Below are 21,518 nucleotides of genomic sequence, written 5' to 3'. Positions count from 1 at the left end.
CATGAGTGAACCAAAACTTTTACCTGAATAAGCTTTCAAAATTTTGTTTTCCTTTCCTGTTAACTGCTTGAAGACTAACCTCATATTCACTATGGTTTATTATTAACATATGGATGTGAATTTGTGGGTGCCTTTGTGTCTGACAATATTCTTTGCCAACCTTTTAAGGTTTAAGTGATGAACCAGTATTATTTGGCCTAGTAGGGACATCAAAACAATGGAAAAGGATAAACTTTAGGGAGAGAAATAGAATGCTCTGTCCAAATAATTCTTAGGTTTGAATTCAGGCTTATATTATGTATATTTGGGGACTGTGTGACTTCTTTGAGTTTCTGCAGAATTTATTTGCATAATATGATCAAACAACCATTCTTCTCCACGTGCTACAGTCATTTGGCAGCATCCAATGAATTAGTAATTCCCATCGTTTGCCTAGTTAATTCTAAGTAGCCAGAATAAAATCAGGACTCTCACAACATTTTTAGAAGACTACAAAAGAGATGAATATGAATTATCATTTGCACTTGGATTAAAAGAGAAAAACTGATGAAGTTCAGAATAGGCTTTTTCCCAATGAGCATTTGGCAAGTTAGCTTATCTGAAATTTTTCTTACTTTCCTCCTAACTGTTGTATGTTGGGTTCAAGTAGAAACTCTCAGTGGAACATATTGCTTTAATACCTGAGGTTATATTTGAAAAATGTTGTTCATCTGTTTCCACTCAAATACTCTACACTCAAACTGAAATAAATGTATTCTGAAACTTTATTCTGTAACCATGGAAACCCTGATCTTTACTGCATTTCAGCTGGAAACACAAAGAACTCTCAGTTGGAAGGGAATACGCTGTTAATTATTGATTTATGAATTGCTTAGCTTCATAAACCATTAAGTTCCTATAGATTCAAGGTCTTTTCTTCCCTTGCCCTTATTTTCTTTCCCCAAACAGAAAAAAAAATGAAATTAAGCCTAGCTGAATTTAAACAACAACAACAACAAAATCATGTTACCCCAATGCATTGGATATTATTTTTGATTAACAAATATTCATTATTCCCTTGCTATAATATGCTAATGAGATATATGTACAGTCTTCCCCTTAAGGAACATACAACCTATATGCAATGCAAAACTAAACAGAAAAATCTAGAAATAATATTGACATAGATATTAAATTAAGTGCCATTGTAGCTTGGAGGAAGCAAGGTTCATGTCAAGCTGAAGAAACTCAGAAAAATCAGGAAATATATGTCGCTTCCCTTTCATTTCTGACCTTGAAATATGCACAAGTCCTATCAATACTTTTTCCTTGTACTTCTCCAGCCCTTCCCTCTTCTCTGCCTCATTATCATTTCTTTCCTAACTATGAAAAAAGCTCCTAAATAGGCCCCCTAGCCTCCTCCTATTTTTTACTTCCCCAGCCTATATTCCACATATACCAGGCTCATTTAAAATATTAATTTAATTGTATCACTTCCTTACTTTGTGACCACTAATAACTCATGAGGATTCCTAAAAGGAAAAACCTCAGTCCTTGAAGTGGATTCAGACCATTTCAAGAGACCCACCACCTGGGCTTCTCCTCCACATCCTGTTACTCATACGCATACCACAGTTTCCTGCTATCTTCTAGTGCATTGCCCTTCCTCCTGTCTGGAAATTCCCCGATAAGCTTTCTCATTCTTAAAGTCCCCCATGAATTAACTCCTTCTCCAAGAAAGAAGCTCATCCCAATGCTTTCCACCCCTTTTCACCTTCCCAATGAGATGAATGCACCCACTGAATATCAATAGTCTTACTGAAGAAAAGTATCATTCCTTGTTTACATCTCTGTGTTTGCCAAGGGATCATTGCAGTCATGCTTTTAAAATATTTTTATTTGTTCTCCAACTCCTCTTTAGTACATGTTTAATGAATGAGTAAAGTGGTGGGTAAAAGGATAAATCCACAGAAGCAACAGAAGAATATTGGGCTTCTTGATAAAAAAAAATTCAAGATTGTACATAACGTATTTGATTATCAAATGAAGCTAAATACAGTAATATTCTTACAGGAAGGGAAGGAAAAAGAAAGAAGAAGGGAAGGGGAGTAAATCTCATTTCATCTTCATTTTAGGTGTTTGTCCCTATGGACTGCAATTTCTTGAAATAGATTTTGATTGATTGACTTAAGCATTTAAAATAACAAATATCATTTTTTTTCTCCCTCTTTGTTTCTTCCAAATACTATGACTCTCAGCCCATGTAACATAAAATTTTCAAGGGCTATACTAGAAGCTTGGAGACTTTATACCAAGATTTTTATACTAAACAAAGGAAGAGAAATATTTTAAAATAGGTTTTACTTGAGTTGTAAGAATAAGGATAAGGTGTTCTTAATCATAAATGCCTTGTCATATGATAGACTCATTATTTTCCCCTTTTCTTTAGGGTGGAAAGAAAAGAACGTGCCCGATTGAAGACAGTGAAGTTTAATGCAAAACCTGGAGTGATTGACTCAAAAGGGGTAGGTACAAAATGAAGCAAACATAAAGTTCTCTCAGTTGCCATGGATTTAATGATAATTAAGATTTAGACTTATGGCAGCAAACAAATTATGGAACCACTAGATGGTATAACACTGTTACAAATGTATTGCTAAAAGTAACAATGCCATTTCTTATAAAATGAATTTAGGGTGAATATATTAAATACAGAGGCTAAGCTAGTGGTCCTCAGAAATGATGTGTTGATGGAGGTGAGGTAATGACTGCAGTAAAGAAGAAAACACTGCAGTTTTCATGACTTTACTTTTCTAAAATTAACGTTCTAAAAGGTTGGATTTCATAAAAGGTATCTGCTTATTAGAAAACATGTATGGTTTGTTACACATTATAAAGTTAAGACAATGGTCATGGAAATATGCACATGGGTCATTTAAGTGAATATGTGGATTGTTGTGACAGACATAGAAAAGGAGAGAATTAACAAATCTCCAAAATTAAAATATTGAATCACACACAGTACATCTTTTTAATATAACAGCTTTCATGAGATAAAATTTACGTATCATACAACTAACTGAGTTATATTCGGAGTGTACAACCATCATAACAGTCTATTTAGAGTACTTCATCACTGCATAAAGAAATCCTGCATTGGTTAATTTACTTCCATTTCCCCTAACCTCCTTTCCCCATCCAGCCATAGGCAACCACTAATCTACTTTCTGTCTAGAGATAGAAAATGTGCCTATAGATATTTTATACAAAAGGAATTATATACCATAAGGTCTTTTGTGCCTACTCATTCATTTTACATGATGTTTTCAAGTTGCATTTGTGTTGTTGTACATATAAGTACTTCATTTCTTTTTATTGCCAAATAATAGTCCATTGTGTAGAAATACTTTTAATATATCCATTTATCCTTTGGTTGTTCCTGACTTTTAGTTATTATGGATAATACTGCTATGAACATTTGTGTAAAAAATGTATGTGGACATATGTTTTTATTTCTGTTGAATCTATACCTGAGTTAAATTGCTGGTATCAGCAATATGATAACTCTAGGCTTACCATTTTGAGGAACTGTCAGAGTGTTTGCCATTTCACATTTCAACCAGCAGTGTATGAGGGTTCCAAATTCCCTCCATCCTCACCAATACTTACCATTGTATTTCTTTTTTGCATAGTCATCTTAGTTAATATGAAGTGGTATTTCATTGTGATTTGATTTGTATTTCCCTATGACTGTTGATAGTGAGGATTTTTGCATGTACTTGTTGGCTACTGGTATATCTTTGAGAAATGTCTATTTGGGTCCTTTGCCCATTTTTAGATTTGGAGTTTTGTTGTTGTTACTGATTTGTAGAAGTACATCATATATTCTGGTCATTAATTCCTCATCAGACGAATGCCTTTCAGATAGTTATTCACATTCTCTGTGTTGTCTTTTTACACTTTTGATAGTGTCCTTTGAGATACAAGTTTTTTTTTTAATTTTTGACTAAGTTAAATTTATTTAATTTTCTTTTTGTTATTTATGTTTTTGATGTGCTATCTAAGGAACCATTGCCTAATCCTGAAGTTCTATGTTGAAAAGGATTCTGGGGCTATATATAACATCAACAGTTATATATAACATCAACAGTAAAACAGTTATGATTGATTCGTCATCTCTACCACAGTGTTGGGAATTTTCTCTTTTTACAGTCTCCAGATTCAATGATTTTTAAACATAAAATTTATGTCATGTTTTCTTCTAAGAGTTGTACAGTTCTTGCTCTTATGTTTAGGTGTTAGATCCATTTTGAGTTAGTTTTTATATATGGATAGTGTTGGGGTTCCAATTTCATTCTCTTGTATGTGAAGTATTTTTAATTTCATTTTTAGATTGTTCATTAAAAATATGTAGAAACATAGTTTTTGTATTAATCTCATATCCTGCAATCTTCATGAACCCATTCATTTGTTCTAATAGATTTTTGGTAGATTCCTCAAGAATTTCCTATACACAAAATTGTGTCATATGAAAAAAAGAGATAATTTTCCTTCCTTCATTCCAATATGAATGATTTTTGTTTCTTTCTCTTGACCAATTTCTCTGACTAGAACTTCCAATACAAGGTTGGAAAGAAGTGGCAACAGCTGCCATTTGTCTTGCTCCTAATCTTAAGAGAAAGAATTCAGTCTACCATTAAGTATGGTGTTAGCTATAGCTTTCTCGGCTTTTGAAATCTATTTTTTGAAGGGGCAATACTTGTATTATAATGTGTTATAAAATAACACTCTACCTTCTCTCTTCCTATTCTCTTTTTCTTCATGTCTTTCCTTTGCCTTTGCATCCTAAAAATTGTGGCTTTTGAGTATAACACAAAACCACAAGTTACGGTCAACAGGTATCACAATGAAAAACAAAAAGAAAAGATATCATTTCTCACACTTTTGAGACTCAAACCACAGTGTTACCCTTTGAATTTAAAATATCAATGGGAAGTCCAGTCATTTATGTAATAATTTATTTTCCTAAAAATATTCAGGTGAAATAGAAATTTATTTAAGCATTTTGGGGTGTCATTCTTAAAAAAAAAGAATGAAAAGATGTGATATCATGACTGTCATGATGAATACATTGTTGTAACCAAAATACCCAACAAAAAAAAATTAGAAAAGAAAAGGTTTATTTTGGACTCACAGTTTCTAGATTCAATATGTGGTCAGCTGACTCCCTTGCTTTTGGGCCTGAGGTCATTCAGAACATCATGCTAGAAGGGTATGGCAGAGGAAAACTGCTCAGCTCATGACAGATGAAAGCAGAGAGAAAGGAGCCAGGGACCAAATACCTTTCCCCAAGGACTTGTCCCCAGTGACCTACTTATTGCAGCCATGTCCTACATGCCTACAGTTAGTCTTCCAGTAATCCATTCAAATTATTAATCCATCAAAGGGATTAATCCACTAATTAGGTTACTGTTCTCATAATCTAGTCATTTCACATTGGAATATCCCTGCATTTTCTATTTTATGAGATCTTGGGATGACACCTCATATCCAAACCATAATAATGACATAGAATGCTTTCAAACAAATACTACTTAAATACAAGAAGGTAGGATTTTTCAGTGATTTCTCATGATAATTTAAATATAGACCTGTTTATTTCATTTGTACAGTTGATCTATAAAAGAGAATTTACATTGAAAACCTACCAAGTGTCAGATACAGAATTAGGACTTATGCAGGATACAAGTGCAGCATAGATATCTCTCTCTCTCTCTCTCTCTCTCCCCTCCCTCTCTCTCTCTCTCCCTCTCTCTCTCTTGCTAAGATTTATATATCAAATATCTTTTTGATAAAGCCAAAGCATGCATGGTATGATTTTTAATTGTATATGTTAAATACCATTAAGTATTTAACACTGAATAGAAAGTAAATTCTAAGATTTGAATGACTATTGAAGAAGAGTAAACATGTAAGTGAAACCTGGGACTGAAAGTGAGGGGGATCAAAACCTGAGCTCTGGTTTCAGTTCATTACTAAGTCACTACTGCTCTTTGGGTCTTATAAACAAATAACAGCTTTGAACTACATCTGGGACATTAAAACAAGTTTCATCTCCTATGTAGACTGAGGGATTGACAGTTTTTACCTGGTGTAATATGTTGAAAAAGATTCAGAAGCCATATATAACATCAATAGAAAAGGCGTTATGATTGATCAGTCATGTCTAGCATAATGTTGAGAATTGTTCTCAATTTTTGAGTCTCCAGATTTGATTAAATTTTAAAATGGAATCCATCAGTAATCCTCCATGAGATTTACTTATGCATTAATTGGTAATAAAACTAAATTCTTCTAAATCCTCATGAGAACAGTCATCACTGCACTTTGTTTTGTCCAGAAAACAAAGTTCAGAGAAAGTACACTGAGGAAAGGAGACAGTCTCCCCAGCCCTATGAAGAGTTGGCAAAGCTGAGTCATGAGATGCCACTCACCTTGAGCCAAGGGCAAGGATTTCAGAAATAAATAAGTCATTGTTGCAGAGACCTCAGTGTCTGAGACCTTGGGGGTAAACTCAGGATAAGCTGAGAAAGAAATTGTTTGAAAGGAGAAAGAGAATGGAACATTTTAAATAATCTTATCATTAGCTGGCATTTACAGAACATTGTGAAGCGTCCTGAGTAAAAATCGTGGCTATTATACTAGAGGAAGCTTTGAATCCATTAGTATCTGTGGATCAGGCTGTGGCAAGGGCCTTACTAGTAGTATGTACAAGAGCTCTGAGAATTCAGATTAATGGGCAGAGGAATGACCAGAGCTCATCATAGAAGAACTTGAACTTCAGTTAGCCTTTTGGTGCTTGAGCTTCTTTTCCATGACTATCCATTAATTAAAAGAACATACACAACCAGGGTAACTCCGCATCATGTACAATCACAAGAATAGGATCCTAATTAGAATAAGTTATACTCTATGTATGCATGCCAAAATACATTCTACTGTCATGTATATCTAAAAAGAACAAATAAAATAAAAAGAAGAACGTTGAGTGCTGCAAAACACCATGCTCTGTGCTGGATGTCTTGTGGGCCAGGAAACAGAAAGACAAGGTCTCTCAGTGAACTCTCAAGAACAAATATAGGCAGGCAAACAATAGCAATACATATCACTGATGATTCCATAAATGTAAGTGATTAACAGTTTTTATTTAAAAATCAGGACTGAGCCTCAGGAAGATTAACTGACTTCTCTAAGTTAGTAGTAGGTTAGTTAGTAGTAGGTGCAAGATTCAGGTTTAAATTCAAACCATTTTGACAGAAGAATGTCTGCCCTTTCCATTACTTCACGTTATATTCATTAAGTGTTGGGTAAGAAAGAAGCAATAAAAGTATAAGAGATATTTGAGCAGGATCTCAATGTTTGAGTAGGAGTTCGTCATACACATAGAAAAAGCATTAAAGTGATCATGGAAATTGCAGACATGTTGGAGTTAGGTGAGGCAATCCAGGGACACTAGTTCATGGAGATTAAGGTGGGAGTTGTAGCAAATGGGCCTTTACAGGAAGATCAGAAGTTTTTTTTGGAAGTATGTATAAGGTTTGGAGCTTATTGAATTTTGGGAGTATCCATGAAGAAACTATAAATCTTCGTTTGAAAGGGACATTTACTACAAATGAAATGGCCAGGCTCTCTATCTACTCCATGCACCTTCACAAAGTCTATGTCTATATAAGCAAAGACAAGTTGACTATTATGACAGTAGTTTGGATAATGTCAGCCTACTTAGACCCCTAAGCTGCAAATAGTCGCCTATTTGAATGAGCATCTTTGAGACCCAGCTCAGTTTCTCAGATCTCAATGCAGCCAAGCCCTCCTGGGGTTAGCAGTGAATTTTCTAATGAGTCTCCATTTAAATCAGCCTCTGGTGAAAACTTAATCTCCTGTAATTTCCTTCATTGTTGTTCTGACTTTTTTCCTTACTTTCCTAATCAGCTATTGTATTATTTTTTTCCAATAAATAAACAAAATGTTATTTATTTCCTTCCGGTCTAGGAAATTACATAATCTTCAGAATCAAGCTGTTCTACTTTGAAAAATCAATGACTATTTAGTGAACTCTACTAAACTTTGTTGTTTTTAATTTAAAAATCCCTATAATTTAGGGAAGGAAAATATATGTAGAAGAAAGTATGTCATATGTCGTGTATGTCAGCAAGGTACAACTAGTGTTCATGTGTGTCCTTTTTTACACTGTAAATCCTTTCTGAACTAAGGTGGGATATAAATAAATAACTAGTCTCATTTATCATCTATCTGGAACTTAACAGAGATGTTAGATGTCATTGAAAGTGGTAGGAGTATTAATTGTAAAAACCCAGACAGTTTACACCCATTCCTTAATGATCACAGCAAAACTTGAAAGGAAATAGTTTACGTCTTCTTTATAAACTGAAGTTTAAAGAGGTGTTTAAAAAAAAAAAAAGTCTTCACTCATGTCTGACTGATTTCAAAGTACATTATCTGTTTACGTCCTCTTTTTCACTATTGAGACGACATATCACTCTTGTACATTTTAAGAAAAATGAAGGAGTAAGTTGAATTCAATTCATATTTGTCAAAAACTGTCTCAGGCATAAATTTAAAATCCTAAAAGGGGGAAGTTGATTTTTCTCAATGATGTGACTCTTGCTGTAAGAACATTTCTGAAGTGAGTTTAGAGGCCACACATTTTCTTTACTGTGGCTTTCCAGAATAAAATGAGGGAATAAGTCATAGTAAACACATACATTCAGTTACCTAGTAAGACTTTACAAGATGCCAAGGCAGTTGGACAGGCAGAGTTGTAAAGATGGGCCTGGTGGCTGGCCTGGAGGGGCAGGTATTCTGGGGGAAAGGATGAGTTCCTATGGCAGGTAAGTCATTTCCAGACCAGAGGGCAGAGAACTTGCTCTTACGGTCAAAGGAAAAGGAGATTCTGGCTTGAAAGCTAAGAGATTTTGAATGGTGGTGGGGCCTTAAAGGATTAGTGAAATTTGAAAGATGTGGGAGGCAGATAGGAATAGAAAACAGAATGGATGGTGGTGGTGTGGTGGTGGAGGGGGGACCCAAACCCAGTTTACTTTCAATTCAAGGAAGAGTTTTGAAGAATAAAAGGACTTATAATTGGAAAGTTGGACTCAATTCAGTTATGATACCTTAAATTTTCCAGGAAACTTATACTTTATTCTGCAGATAATGAAGAATTTTAAGGATTATGATCAAACCAGAACTAGAAGTTTTCTCTGAGCTTGCACCCTGACTGTACCTGTATCACTACCCATATGTGAGGGTTCTCCTAGGCAAAGATCCAAACACACACTAGCCACTCAGTGTACCCATTGTAGGGCAAAGGGAAGGGTTTCAGAGAGATCAATCTGGCAACCACAGAAAGGCCAACTGGGAGGAGAGAGACTGACAGTAGAGGTGTTTGAGAAAGCAACTACAATGTTCTGGGTGTGAGATTCTGAAAATCTGAGATCAAAACAGTGGCAAAGTGAAAAAAGAAAAGAGGAAAGTGTTGCTAAACAAATCAGAGAGGACTATCATCCTCGAACATCTGTCCCAGTGGTTTCTAAAAATAGTCTATTACCTTTTCCAAAGCCTTAAGCATCCTTTTAAGAAGTGATGTTGACTGTGAGAGAGGAAAGGAGGCAGAGATGAAACTATGATGATAGAGTGACAGCAATCTTCCCGAGTCAAACCAGAGCTGGCATTGAGAAATCTTGGTTCTACTTCATTGATTCTTGGAATTTCCCATAAGGCCATTGACTTACATCATTTACAAATTACAAAACGAAAATCATTTCTCTGGGACACCCAGAGAGCTGGTAGCAGAACTTTCTACTGTGTCGTTTATCAGAAAAGCAATTTTGGCAGCCAATGTTTTGTTAGCAAGGTGGGAATTATATTTGCTTTACCAGGTTGAGTTATGGGGATTGATTTTGCAATAGCTTCAAAATGACATTTTGAGGTAAGAGTCAACAGTGTCCTCAAAAAAAAAAAAAATCTCCTTAATGGAGTCAATCTATAGATGGCAAGAGCCATGTCAGAGGTGTCCTAGATAGAGATCCAAGCAGGAAGGGTGGAAGGAAAGCCAAATTGTTCCATTCCATAGGCCATCGAAAAGGCAAGGTTTTCCTTCTGCAGAAAACTCAGAAAGGCCTTTCCTCGGGTTATTTATCATATCTGTTCTATTTCAGACCTTCTAGCAGTTTCCTAACTGGTCTTCCTGGCACTAGTCTTTCCCCATATTGCATTCATCATGGTTTTAACCAGACTTATATTTTTACATAAAGAACAAAGAGAGGGATATCTTCAGGGATATTCTGCAGCATCACCAGCCCAGCCTGGGAAGAGCTGCTAAATCATTATATTTTCTTTTGAATGTGATAATTGCATTTGTCCAACCTTGAGCTCCTTTCTCCATGGAGAACTACCAGAGTGACATACAGATAATTATCTGATCAAGAAGTGCCAGTGGCTTCCCTGTAGATGGTTCTCAGAGGGACCCACCTCTAGAGGCTCTGTCTCCAGTGCACATAAAGAGAGTCCTATCTAAACCCAGAAAGCCAGTGGAGGTCAATGAACATTTTTGAACGAATAAGTAGACATTATTTTACATATTCCTTATAGTATTTACTTATCACATTACTAATTCTGCTAGTCTGCAGAATGGCATGGAGAATAAACCACATGTTCCTTTTGTATTTTTATGTGTTTGCATTTCTTAATAGTTGTTCCCTCCTGAGTCCAAAAAGCACTGCTGTCAATACTACCAAGTTAATCTGCAATCATATATGCCAAATATAGTATAGTGTGTTACTGACAAAACCCGTTACCAGACACATGCGGACTCATACAGACTCACATCCATGTTGTACATTTTAATTGGTGCAGTTCTTCTGTCGTCTCCAGATTAATTCTATATTTCAGAACTTTTAAAAATTATATATGTTAAAACTTGAATGTTTTGTCAATTTCATCCCCAGGAGGAAATTAACAAATGCAAAAGCTGTGAAATTTAAAGAATGCTTTTGAAATCTAATGTTATTTGCATTGCCTCACTAAGCTAAAGCTTCCTTTTAATTACTGTTGGAAGGAATATGGTACATTGAAACATTATAAATTCACTTACCCATTGTGCTTTCCTCCTTTCTAATGTTTTCAAGTTTTTTTAAGCTTCAGTTTAACAAGTATTTGCTAGAGCTATGCTGTGTCCCTGGTACTGATTTAAACAATGGAAATACACCATGAATAAGGCATGGTTCCAGTCTTTAGGAATTATAAATGTTCTGGAGAGGCAAAGGAGTTAGTAAAAATAACAAATACAATCTGATTAAGCACTGAGTAAGAGGTGAGCACAGGATATTATTTGAGCTCAGGCCTGGATACTCATGCTTTTCATAGGAAAGTCCCTAGAAAAGATAATAAATGAGTCTTGAAGAATCAATAAACTCCATCTAGGTGTAGAAGGATGAAAGCATGTTGTAATAGAAGTGATCACTTGTAAGATAGGAAACAGCCCGGTGTGCTGTGAACTGTCATTTAATTATAAAAATTTAAGTACAAAACTTCACGTGTCAGAAGAGAAGGTAGATGGAAAGTCAGGAGCCAGATCTTGAAGGGCCTTGATCTCAAAAGTAGTAGAAAACCTGGAGGATTTTAGTAGAGATTAGATTAGAGTTTTAATAGATAACTCTGCCACAGTGTGAAATTAATTCCCAAAGGGAGATAATCTTAGAGAACAGGAGCTATTATGGTTTGGATCTGGACAGTCCCTCAGAGATTCATGTGTTGAAGGCTTAGTACCTGTGCAGTAGTGTTCAGAGGTAGGGCCTTTGGGAAGGTGATTGCATCATGAGGGCTCTGACCTTATCAGTGGACTTATCCATTGAAGGATTCATAGTTGAATGGACTATTGGGAAGTGGTGAGATGGTAGGAAATAAGACTCAGTTAAGGGGAACAGGTCCTTGGGGGCATGCCCTTGGTGACTATAACTTGTCCCTGGCCCCCTCCCTTCTTTCTCTGCTTCTTGACTGCCTTTAGGTGAGCAACTCTGCTTGACCACACACTCTCTGCCATGAGGCTCTGCCTTACCACAGGCCCAGGAAAAATGGAGATAGTTGACCATGGACAGAAACTTTCAAAACTGTGAGCTAAAATAAACTTTTTCTCCTCTAAGTTGTTTTCTCAGGCATTTTTGTAACAGTGAATAAATGCTAACACTGGAGCCCATGTCCAGTAAATATGCAGGTGAGGCACAGAGAAGGCCTGACTGAGAACCACAGAGTTGCAATGAGGAGAAAAGAAACAGAAAATATTTAGCAGGGAAAATAACTCACAGTTTGCAGCACCCACATGATGATCAGCTGAGGGTCTTATTAAAAATGGAGATGTCTAGCTCAGTCCCAGTCCTGTGAAATCAGATTCTCTGGGGATAGGGGCTAGAATGCTACATTTTAACAAGTTCCCCAGAGATTCTGCTAGGCAGGCCAAAATTTGAGATATATAGACAAAGCAGAAAGGTTTTCTATCAGTCACTGACCAACTTCTTTCAGAGTTATCGTACCTAAGCCTCAGTTGCCACATATGTGAAAATGAAAATCATATTAAAAGAGATAATATGTATAACATGTTTAGAAATATTAGCATATCTCTTTCCCCATCACTACCTACATACACACACCTCAAACTCTTCCTAAATACAGCTAGAATGAGCAACTTCTTTTTTCAGACAATAAATATACTATTGAATTATTATATCCATGATCACAAATTATTTAGTAAACAACTACTCATACATGAGCCCATTTGGAGTTATCCAGTCCCATCCATAGGATTTCACATTAAACTCTCATGTTTAGGAAGCTGAACAGAGTTATTCACTATCACAAATCCGCAAAAAAGAGAATCTAACATTTGAGTGAAATCTTACAATTCATGAATTTCTCTACCACAGAAACTTACGAAAATGTTTTCCTTTTTTTTTTTTCAACCATAATGTAAAAGATTTTCCCTGGAATTCCTTAAAATTCTACTTGAAATCACTCCCCCACCCCTCCACCTCTCTCCCCCCAAAACCCAAAGCTTGGAAACTTATTACATTCACTTCAGGGAAGGAAAAAGATAAATAAATAATTACTAACTTATGAAATATAACAGTAGATGTTTGGGGGTGGGGAGTCCTGAAATTTACTTCTATCCTGCCTCCTTAGAAATACATTCTGTTCTTTCAAGCTTTACTAACTAAATATATTTTACAGATTAAAAAAGCTGAGGCTGAAATAAGGAAAATCTTTTCAACAATTTCAGGCAGGTGCAGTGCTGACTGAACACACATCTGAGTTGGGCCATCCTATATCACATGGGGCAACTTCCCACCTCCATCCTGCTCCCTAATGTACTTTGAAGGTTATTTTTTCCATTGATTTTTTTATTGGTGCATTATAACTATATGTAACAGGATTCATTATGCTGTATTTGTACATATACCTACTTTGGTGGATCTCATTCTATAGTACCTTCCCTTTTCCTCCCCTCTTGCCTCCCCTTGATCTGCTTGTTCTACTCTACTGACCTCCTTCCTATCATTGTTATTATTTTAACCAAAGCTTTATAATTATATGTAAAAGTGGGATTAATTGTCATATATTTGTACATGGACATGGCATTATTTGATAGATTTTTGTTCCCTGGTACTTCTCCATGCCCTTGCCTCCTATCTCCCTCTCGAGCCCCTTCTTCTACTCATTGGTCTCCCTTATATTTTCAGGAGATTCCCCTTTATTTTTAATACCTACCCACCTCTCTCCAGTTTCCACATATGAGAGAAAACATTCAACCCTTGACATTCTGAGTCTGGCTTATTTCAGTTAGCATGATGCTCTCCAGTTCTACCCAGCAAATGCCATAATTTCATTCTTCTTTATGGCCGAGAAGAACTTCACTGTGTATCTATATAGAGAGAGAGATAATATTTTCTTTATCCTTTCATCTGCTGACAGACACCTAGACTGATCCCATAACTTGGCTATTGTGAATTGTGCTGCTATAAACATTGGTACCATGTTGTCTATAATATGCTTGATTTTAGTTCTTTTAGATAAATACCAAAGAATGGTATAGATAGCAGGCTCATATGATGTTCCATTCCTAGTCTTTTAAAGAATATCCACACTGCTTTCTAAAGTAGTTTTACTAATTTGCAGTTCTCCAGACAATGTGTAAGTATCCCATATCCTCACCAGAAATAAATTGTTTATATTCTTGATTATTGCCTTATAACTGAAATGGAATGAAATCTTAGTGTAGTTTTGACTTGCATTTCCCCTAATGCTAAGGATATTGAACATTTTTCATATATTTGTTGGTCATTTGTATTTCTATTTTTGATAAATGTCTGTTTAGATCACTTGGCCATTTATTGATTGGGGTGTTTTTATTTCTTTTGATGTTAAGTTTTTTTGAGTTCTTTATATATTCTGGATATTAATCTCCTGTCAGAGGAGTAGCTGGCAAAGATTTTTCTCCCATTCTATAGGCAAAGATTTTCTCCCATTCTGTAGGCTACAATGAGCAGCTTCTTTTTTATGTCAAATTAATTATTTTTTAATTTGTTCTTATAGTTATACATGACAGCAGAATGCATTTTGACTCATTGTACACAAATGAGCACAATTTTTCATTTCTCTGGTTATACATGATGCAGAATCACACCATTCGTGCAGTCATACATGTGCATAGGGTAATAATGTTTGTCTCATTCCAACATCTCTTTCACCCACATATCCCCTCCCCTTACTCCCTTCTGCCCATTCTGAAGTTCCTCCATTCTTCCCTTGTGCCCGTCCCCTACCCCATTATGGATCAGCATCCATATCAGAGAAAACATTTGGCCTTTGAATTTGGGGGAACAATGAGCATCTTCTTAACAGTACTCTCTTCCTAAGGTTCTAAATTTCCTCTCACACAGATGGAGAAGGGAATGTTGTGAAACTCTGCCCAACACCCACTTGGATCAGCAATGCTTTTGCCTATGGGCTTGTTGACTTTGTGGCTAGGGAGAGAAAAATGTTCCCTCCATGTGCATGGCTCTTGTAGACAGGAAAGTAGAACATGGCAGCAGGAATGTTCTCAGTCCCCTCCCCTCTGGCCATCAAAAATCTGGACTGTTTCTAAGTTCTCTGACATGCTGTGTAATCACCTGTGGGAAATTCCAGAAGAACACAACTTATCAGTGCTTACTGCATTGGAAATCTCCTGTATTCTAGTCAGTGTGCCACTTCTAAGCATCTCTGCACACACACACACACACATACACACACATACCCCTACACCCCTCTCCTTTCTCTCTCTCTTTCTTTCTTTCTTTCTTTCTCTCTCTCTCATACACACACACACACCTATACCCTCTCCTTTCTCTCTCTCTCTCTCTCTCTCTCTCTCTCTCTCTCTCTCTCTCTCTCACACACACACACACACACACATACACACACACACACACACTCTTCCTACTTGCATGTTAAGCAAATACATTACCCCTTAGGTATACTTCCAGCACCTTTGACAAATTTGTTTTATAGACATTGCTCATTTGCTTTTTATGATGACTCTTGAATTAAGCATTATTAATGTGCCCATTTCACACATGAAAAGATAGAAGTCTATGGTCAAGCTCATAGGGCTACTAAGTAGTAGAGTTGGGCTCTACATAACACCATACGACTCTTGGATGAACAAAATACTATAATTTTTATTTTGGTACTGGGGATAAAACCCAGGGGTCCTCTAGATTGAGTTTTATTCCTAGCCCTTTTTATTTTTTTATTTTGAGACTGGGTCTCATTAAGTTGCCCAGGCTGACCTCAAAATTATAATCCTTTTGCTTTAGCCTCCCAAGTCACTGGAACGTCAAGAAAATAGAATAATTGATTATTTAAAGCATTCTTGTATATGAACTAGTTCTAGGTGTTCCTAACTAATTCTATTCAATTAATGGTTGTAGGACCAAAGTAATATAAATAGGAGATGTGTAATTTGTGGTTATATAAGTAGCAACTATAGTTTCACCAGATGAGAAAATGAACCTTTGTTAAATTTTCTTCCTACTATTAATTCAGGATATCAAGTGTTATTTGGCTCAAACCTATTTCTACTTTGGGAATTATTCATGAATAAATTCTGATTCACTGCATGGCTTCCTTTAATCTGACTCGTGGTAAAAGGCTGTGGCGTTTGCATGTTTCACTTTGCAAAAGTTTCAACTATTTGGAACCTTAAATATCTAACATCAAGAGGTAGGGATGCAGAAGTGACTGTTCAGTCATCCATCTTCCTCGCCACAGTAATTATAGTCAGATTCCAAGCAAGTAAAAATAGTGTAACTTGCTTCTTTACCCCTGTATACTGTGTTTATATGTGGGTAGTTTTCTTTTTCAGTGACAGATCATGTAATATCTAAAGAGAGCTTCAGCAATAGTTTCCAGTAAGTTCCTAAGATTCAAAAAGTACCTAATTATCTTGCCTTTTCATTATAAAGAGAAGCTCTGATTTCAAGTTGCCCTTGATTCTATTCTTAGGTTTCTTAATTACGTGACCTGGAGCCAATAGTTTCTCCTTCTGAGTATCTGATTTTTCAGTTATAATAAAAATCCAGAGAGTTGATTGCAAGTTCTTTGAAGGTAGTGAATATGATTTATTTAGGGTCTAAAATAGTTCATGCACTCAACCAATAATTATTGAATTGAATAATGTGAGAATGAAGAAGGTGGTATTTTGGGAGAAAAGTTATGTAAGTTAGAAGGCACAGTTCTCATATCTTTTGTTATAGCCTGTGGATGGAAAATTGAGCAGTCTTTTGCTGCCTTAAGAAAGATTGTCTTGATCTGAGTGTTATTTCCTTTCATTTTGATAAATAGGCTTTGTGTTTCCTTTCTATACAAGATGCTGCTCTGGTCATTGGGTAAGTCCCCACCTCTGCCATCCCAGAGCTTACTGTCTTATACACACTGAAGGCAAAAACATTTAATAAGATGTGCACAGAGCTTTAGCAGGGACTCAAGGGAGAGAGAAGACCTCCTCCGAGTAAGAGCAATTAAGAAAACATTTCAGGAAGATGTTGCGTTGTAAGCTAAGCTTATAAAAATTAAAATTTTAACAACTATAGAATAAGTACGTTTTCATACTTTGCAAGCAGTAGAAGTAAAGGTAAAGGAGAAGAGGCAATCTGATGACCAGCAAGTATTACATTTGACCAGAACACATGGGAGTAGTGGGGAAAGCAAGGATGCAAATGTAGCTTGAGGCCCAGAGCTAGAGGGTTTTAAGTATTGCTTTACCATGTTTGGGGAGGTTCTTTTCTAGACCCTAGGGAATACTTAAAGGTTATCAGACAGAGTTGCAATCACTTACTTGTGAAAAAAAAAAAAAAGAGGTTGATTTTTGTTTGGGGGAGAATAGATGGTGGGTACCTACCTGGTCATGACTGGAACAGGGGGGCTCCTGTTGTAATGCATTGGAATGACTCCAGTGAGAAGTCAGTGGCCTTTGACAGAGAATTTTAAGCATATCATCTGTGAACATGTGGGGAATAGTGGAAGGCCTAACAGGCAAACCATTCAAAGTGACTATGCCCACCAGGATAATGGTGGAAGAGAAAAAGAACTTGGCAGAGCCCAGATTAGAATTTAAAATTGGGCATACAAATGCTTTTAGGCTTATCCTCAAGCAGGTATCTCCACAATGTGTTCCAAATTTCCAGCATTAGGTAATGGCTGTGTGCTGTTAGAAATGACCAGTTCATGCATGACATTGAAATAACCACTGAATTGTTGAACACCAACCCTGAGTAGAATACATAAAATTGTCACCCAAATAAACTTTAGAAAACTGAATCAACTTTGGGCTGGAGGAGCAGTTGTGATAAATCCAGTCTTCCTCTAGGGTTCAGAAATATTTCATGAATACTAGAAAATAAGTCCTGATATTTGCAAAGCAAATTTGTGCCTTATCTTTTTCACAGAAGAGATGGCAGGGTCATAGGAAATAAGTGACCTGTCTCAGTTCCACAGCCAAGCACTATCCTTTGGTGGAACATGAATATTTATTTGGTCTGCATTTCCTTAGCAATAGTTTACAAGGTATCTTTCATGGCCAGTACTGTCTTAGGGCTTGGGTAAAAACAAGCATTTCTGAGCCTTTGTCCTTGTTCTGGGCAAACATTGAAGATGGTCTGGGAAAGGTTTGGATTTCCTTTGAAGTTGGCACACTCAATCTGTTCTTTCAGGCAGTTGACAAACTCAGTTCTATGACCCCAGCTAGGCCACTAACCATGTCATCTGAAATAGGTCACTAACTCCTCTGTAAAATGAAACTGGCAAGAGAAGTAGCGTAAACTTGCTTCCATAAGATGTAAGATACACTAACCTAAAAAAGTCACAATATGAAGGCTAGAAAGTTAAAACAAAATTATAATATTTAAAAAAAATCCATCTGTAGCTCACTCTACATCACCCTACATATAAATCACCTCGTCCATCCACCCATCTATCCATTTACCATAATGTAGTAAGTACCATAGATCTATCATTCTAGGTGAAGGCAGGAAACAATGAAAAAGATGCCATGACTCAGGATCGTGATTTATCCTATTCTGTGCACTTGAAATCCTTCTAAGAGAAAAGTAAAAATAACTCTTTCTGCAGGAAGGGCAATTGGTATACACAGGTGACAATGAGGAAGCTAAGGGCAGCATCCTGCATTAGTCATTATAACTCTGATACTACTTCCATTCATTTATAGAGTTCTGGGAACTTGGGATGACAATTTACAAAGTGAAAGCTTTCTTACTGAGTCTCTCAAATTTGTTACAAGTTCTTACCAGAATACATTAGAGTCCTTCTCATTAAAAAGAAGCCAAGAGCTTGCAGATATGCCACTTGCCTTTCATGTTCTGGCAACTTCATGAACAATTGTGAAGATTTCACTCCCACTTGTTGAGACCGGGTTTGGGCATTCTTGATGTGAATGATTGCTTTTCCTGGAAGGCCCCAGGAAGCCACTGCTTTTCTCTGTAACTGACTTGTACTGGCTTGCCACAAAGAAATAGCACCTTAATGAGTTCATTGTGAATGGCAAACTTAGTCCCTCCTCATCTGCCGAGAAAGCATTCTGCGAACACCTCCAGACCTGCAGGCCCTAGGGGAGCGGAGTGCTAAGAGCACAAGCCCAAATTGCAATTGAAAAAAATGAAATAAAATAAAACTGTGATTGCTGTTCAGTGGCAAAATGGTTTTGTTAAGGATAAAGAGTTCCCATCCCTCAATTGACCCCCAACAGCTAAATGAACTGTGTCTACCGGCTTTTCAGTTATAAGCACAGTTCACATTTGGCAAGTAAAAGACTTGACTTTGATTAGTTATTTCTAAAATGTGAAAACAATACAATCAACATTCATCCAAAATTACTTATAAGCCAAGCATTTTGGTAAATAGAAGGATTTTTTCCTCACTAAATTCCCACAACAACCCCATGAAGACCTCATAGGGGCCTCTTTTCAAAAAAAAAAATCATCATTCTGGACAGTCCCACCCCACTCCCCATCATCACTGTGGTGATGATGTTTCTTAAATACATATAAACATAAAATTAGATATAAATACCTCATGCTTATAGTTCTTATCACCTACAAAGCCAGGTGAAGTTAAATACCACATACTAATTACATTTGCATATCTTAACAATAAACTCAAAATTCTATAATGTGATTGGCTATGTTTTAGTAAAACGAGTTCTTCCACCATGATGCCATTGTGGCTGTGGTGCTGTGTGCGAGTGTCTTTGGAGTTGGACCTGGTATCGTTTACCCAGATCCTAGCACTGGGTATTGGCACACTGAGGGCCACTGAATGAACACTTATGGACAACACAGTTATCCCCTGTTATTGGTTCCCCTGGGTGGTGTTCCTTGCCTCACTGTGCAGTGTCCTCTTGGCTCTATTGGCAGATGTCTGCCTGGAGCCGCACCTCAGTGCAGCACCCACCCACATTGAACTTGCTATTTTAAATCCTTGTGGGTGGAAAAAAAAGGAATAAGCTTTTATCCACTTTTATCCACTTATATTTAATTCTCATTCTTATTATTTACAGCTGCTTGTCACATCATAGTAGATAAATGAATATACCTAAACTCTGATGGATAGATTTTTGTGACTTTTCTGTCAGCTACAAAATTTTTTGCAGAATTTATAACCCAAATACATTTTAAGTTGATTAAATGATCAAATCATGGCTTCTTAACTGTGTGTGTATTTTCCATAGGAAAAAAAAAATTGTGGTGTTCCTCGGTTATTGCTTCTTCCTTGAACAGAAGTAATATGCAATAGGAAGATATATAATAGAGGGGTTCTTCAGAGTCAAGGCCAGAAGAGTGTCTGGCCTTGAGTGTCTTTCGTAGCATTGCTCTGAGCCCTATCCTTTTCTGAATCCCACACTCAATTCATATAGCTTCTTACCATTCCTCATTCACATGGGATTAGGGAAGAGTGGATGCTGGGTGGTTCTCCCTTGGGCAGGCCGTTCCTCTGCCTGAACCAAGCTTTCTGCTTCTCCATCTGACAGTCTACTGCTCATTCTTTATGCCTCACCTGCACGGTACCTAAGAGCCTTCCCCAGCTTCCCTGGTTTCCTCTATGGTGCCTTCACAACCTGCTGCACATACCTCCATCACAGCAATTATTACACACCGTGAGCGCCTCACTTTGCATTCCCAATATTTACTATAACCATTCCCAATATTTACGATAGCCTGTGACTCATTCTACTAAAATGGGGCCGCTGGCTAAAGACTGGATAATGGATTTGCCCCTATTTGTAAGTTATTCTCCTTTCATTCAAGCAGGAAGTAAGAATTATTCATCAGTCACAACATTACCATAAAAAAAAAAGAAGAAGAAGAAAAACAAACTTTCATTATTGCACTTAACTTACTGGTTTGTCCTCAGTCATTCCTGGGATATAAATGCTGCAGACGGCCTTTTGTGCTCTGGATCTGGAGTTGACATCTGATAGTGGGCGGTTAAGAGCAAACTGTCAGTTCCTAAAGCTGAGCACCTCTCCTGTCTGAAGGAACAAGGGAAGGGAGGGAATGAGGAGAGGTAGGAGGAAGAGGTACCTTCACAGTGTTGATTCTGAATGTTGTAAAGGAATTTCACTTAATTCTCTGTTTGACCAAAGAGGAAGCTGAATCTCAGGAATTAGAAAGTGATTTTCCATAAGGTCCTATACATAGGAGGGGCTGGGGCCACGAGTCTCTCCTGACTATCCACAGCATTCAGAACCTTGATACTTGCTTATTGTCCTCTCTAAACAGGAAGTCCCATAAGCAAAGCATTCTTGTCTATGTCAGTTTACAACTGTACTCCAACACTTAAGTGAGACTCCTCCAAACATGGGTACTTAGGAAATACTGAAGAGGTAAACCAAAACTTGCACCCAGGTCTTA

General features: G+C 36.9%; 1 protein-coding gene across 11 annotated transcripts in view; it reads left to right on the top strand.

Moving 5' to 3' along the window:
- The window catches only part of Dlg2 (discs large MAGUK scaffold protein 2), a 2,013,368-nt gene that overhangs the window by 1,945,681 nt on the left and 46,169 nt on the right, over nucleotides 1-21,518 (top strand). For all 11 annotated transcript variants that reach the window (XM_077797652.1, XM_026384678.2, XM_077797650.1 and 8 more), the window contains one exon: nucleotides 2,429-2,504. In XM_077797652.1, the coding sequence (XP_077653778.1) occupies nucleotides 2,429-2,504 (76 nt within the window). The remainder of the gene's footprint in view (nucleotides 1-2,428; nucleotides 2,505-21,518) is intronic.

Source organism: Urocitellus parryii, chromosome 4 (assembly GCF_045843805.1).
Source record: "Urocitellus parryii isolate mUroPar1 chromosome 4, mUroPar1.hap1, whole genome shotgun sequence".
NCBI classification, from domain to species: domain Eukaryota; kingdom Metazoa; phylum Chordata; class Mammalia; order Rodentia; family Sciuridae; genus Urocitellus; species Urocitellus parryii.
This window is presented reverse-complemented; position numbering and strand designations above follow the sequence as displayed.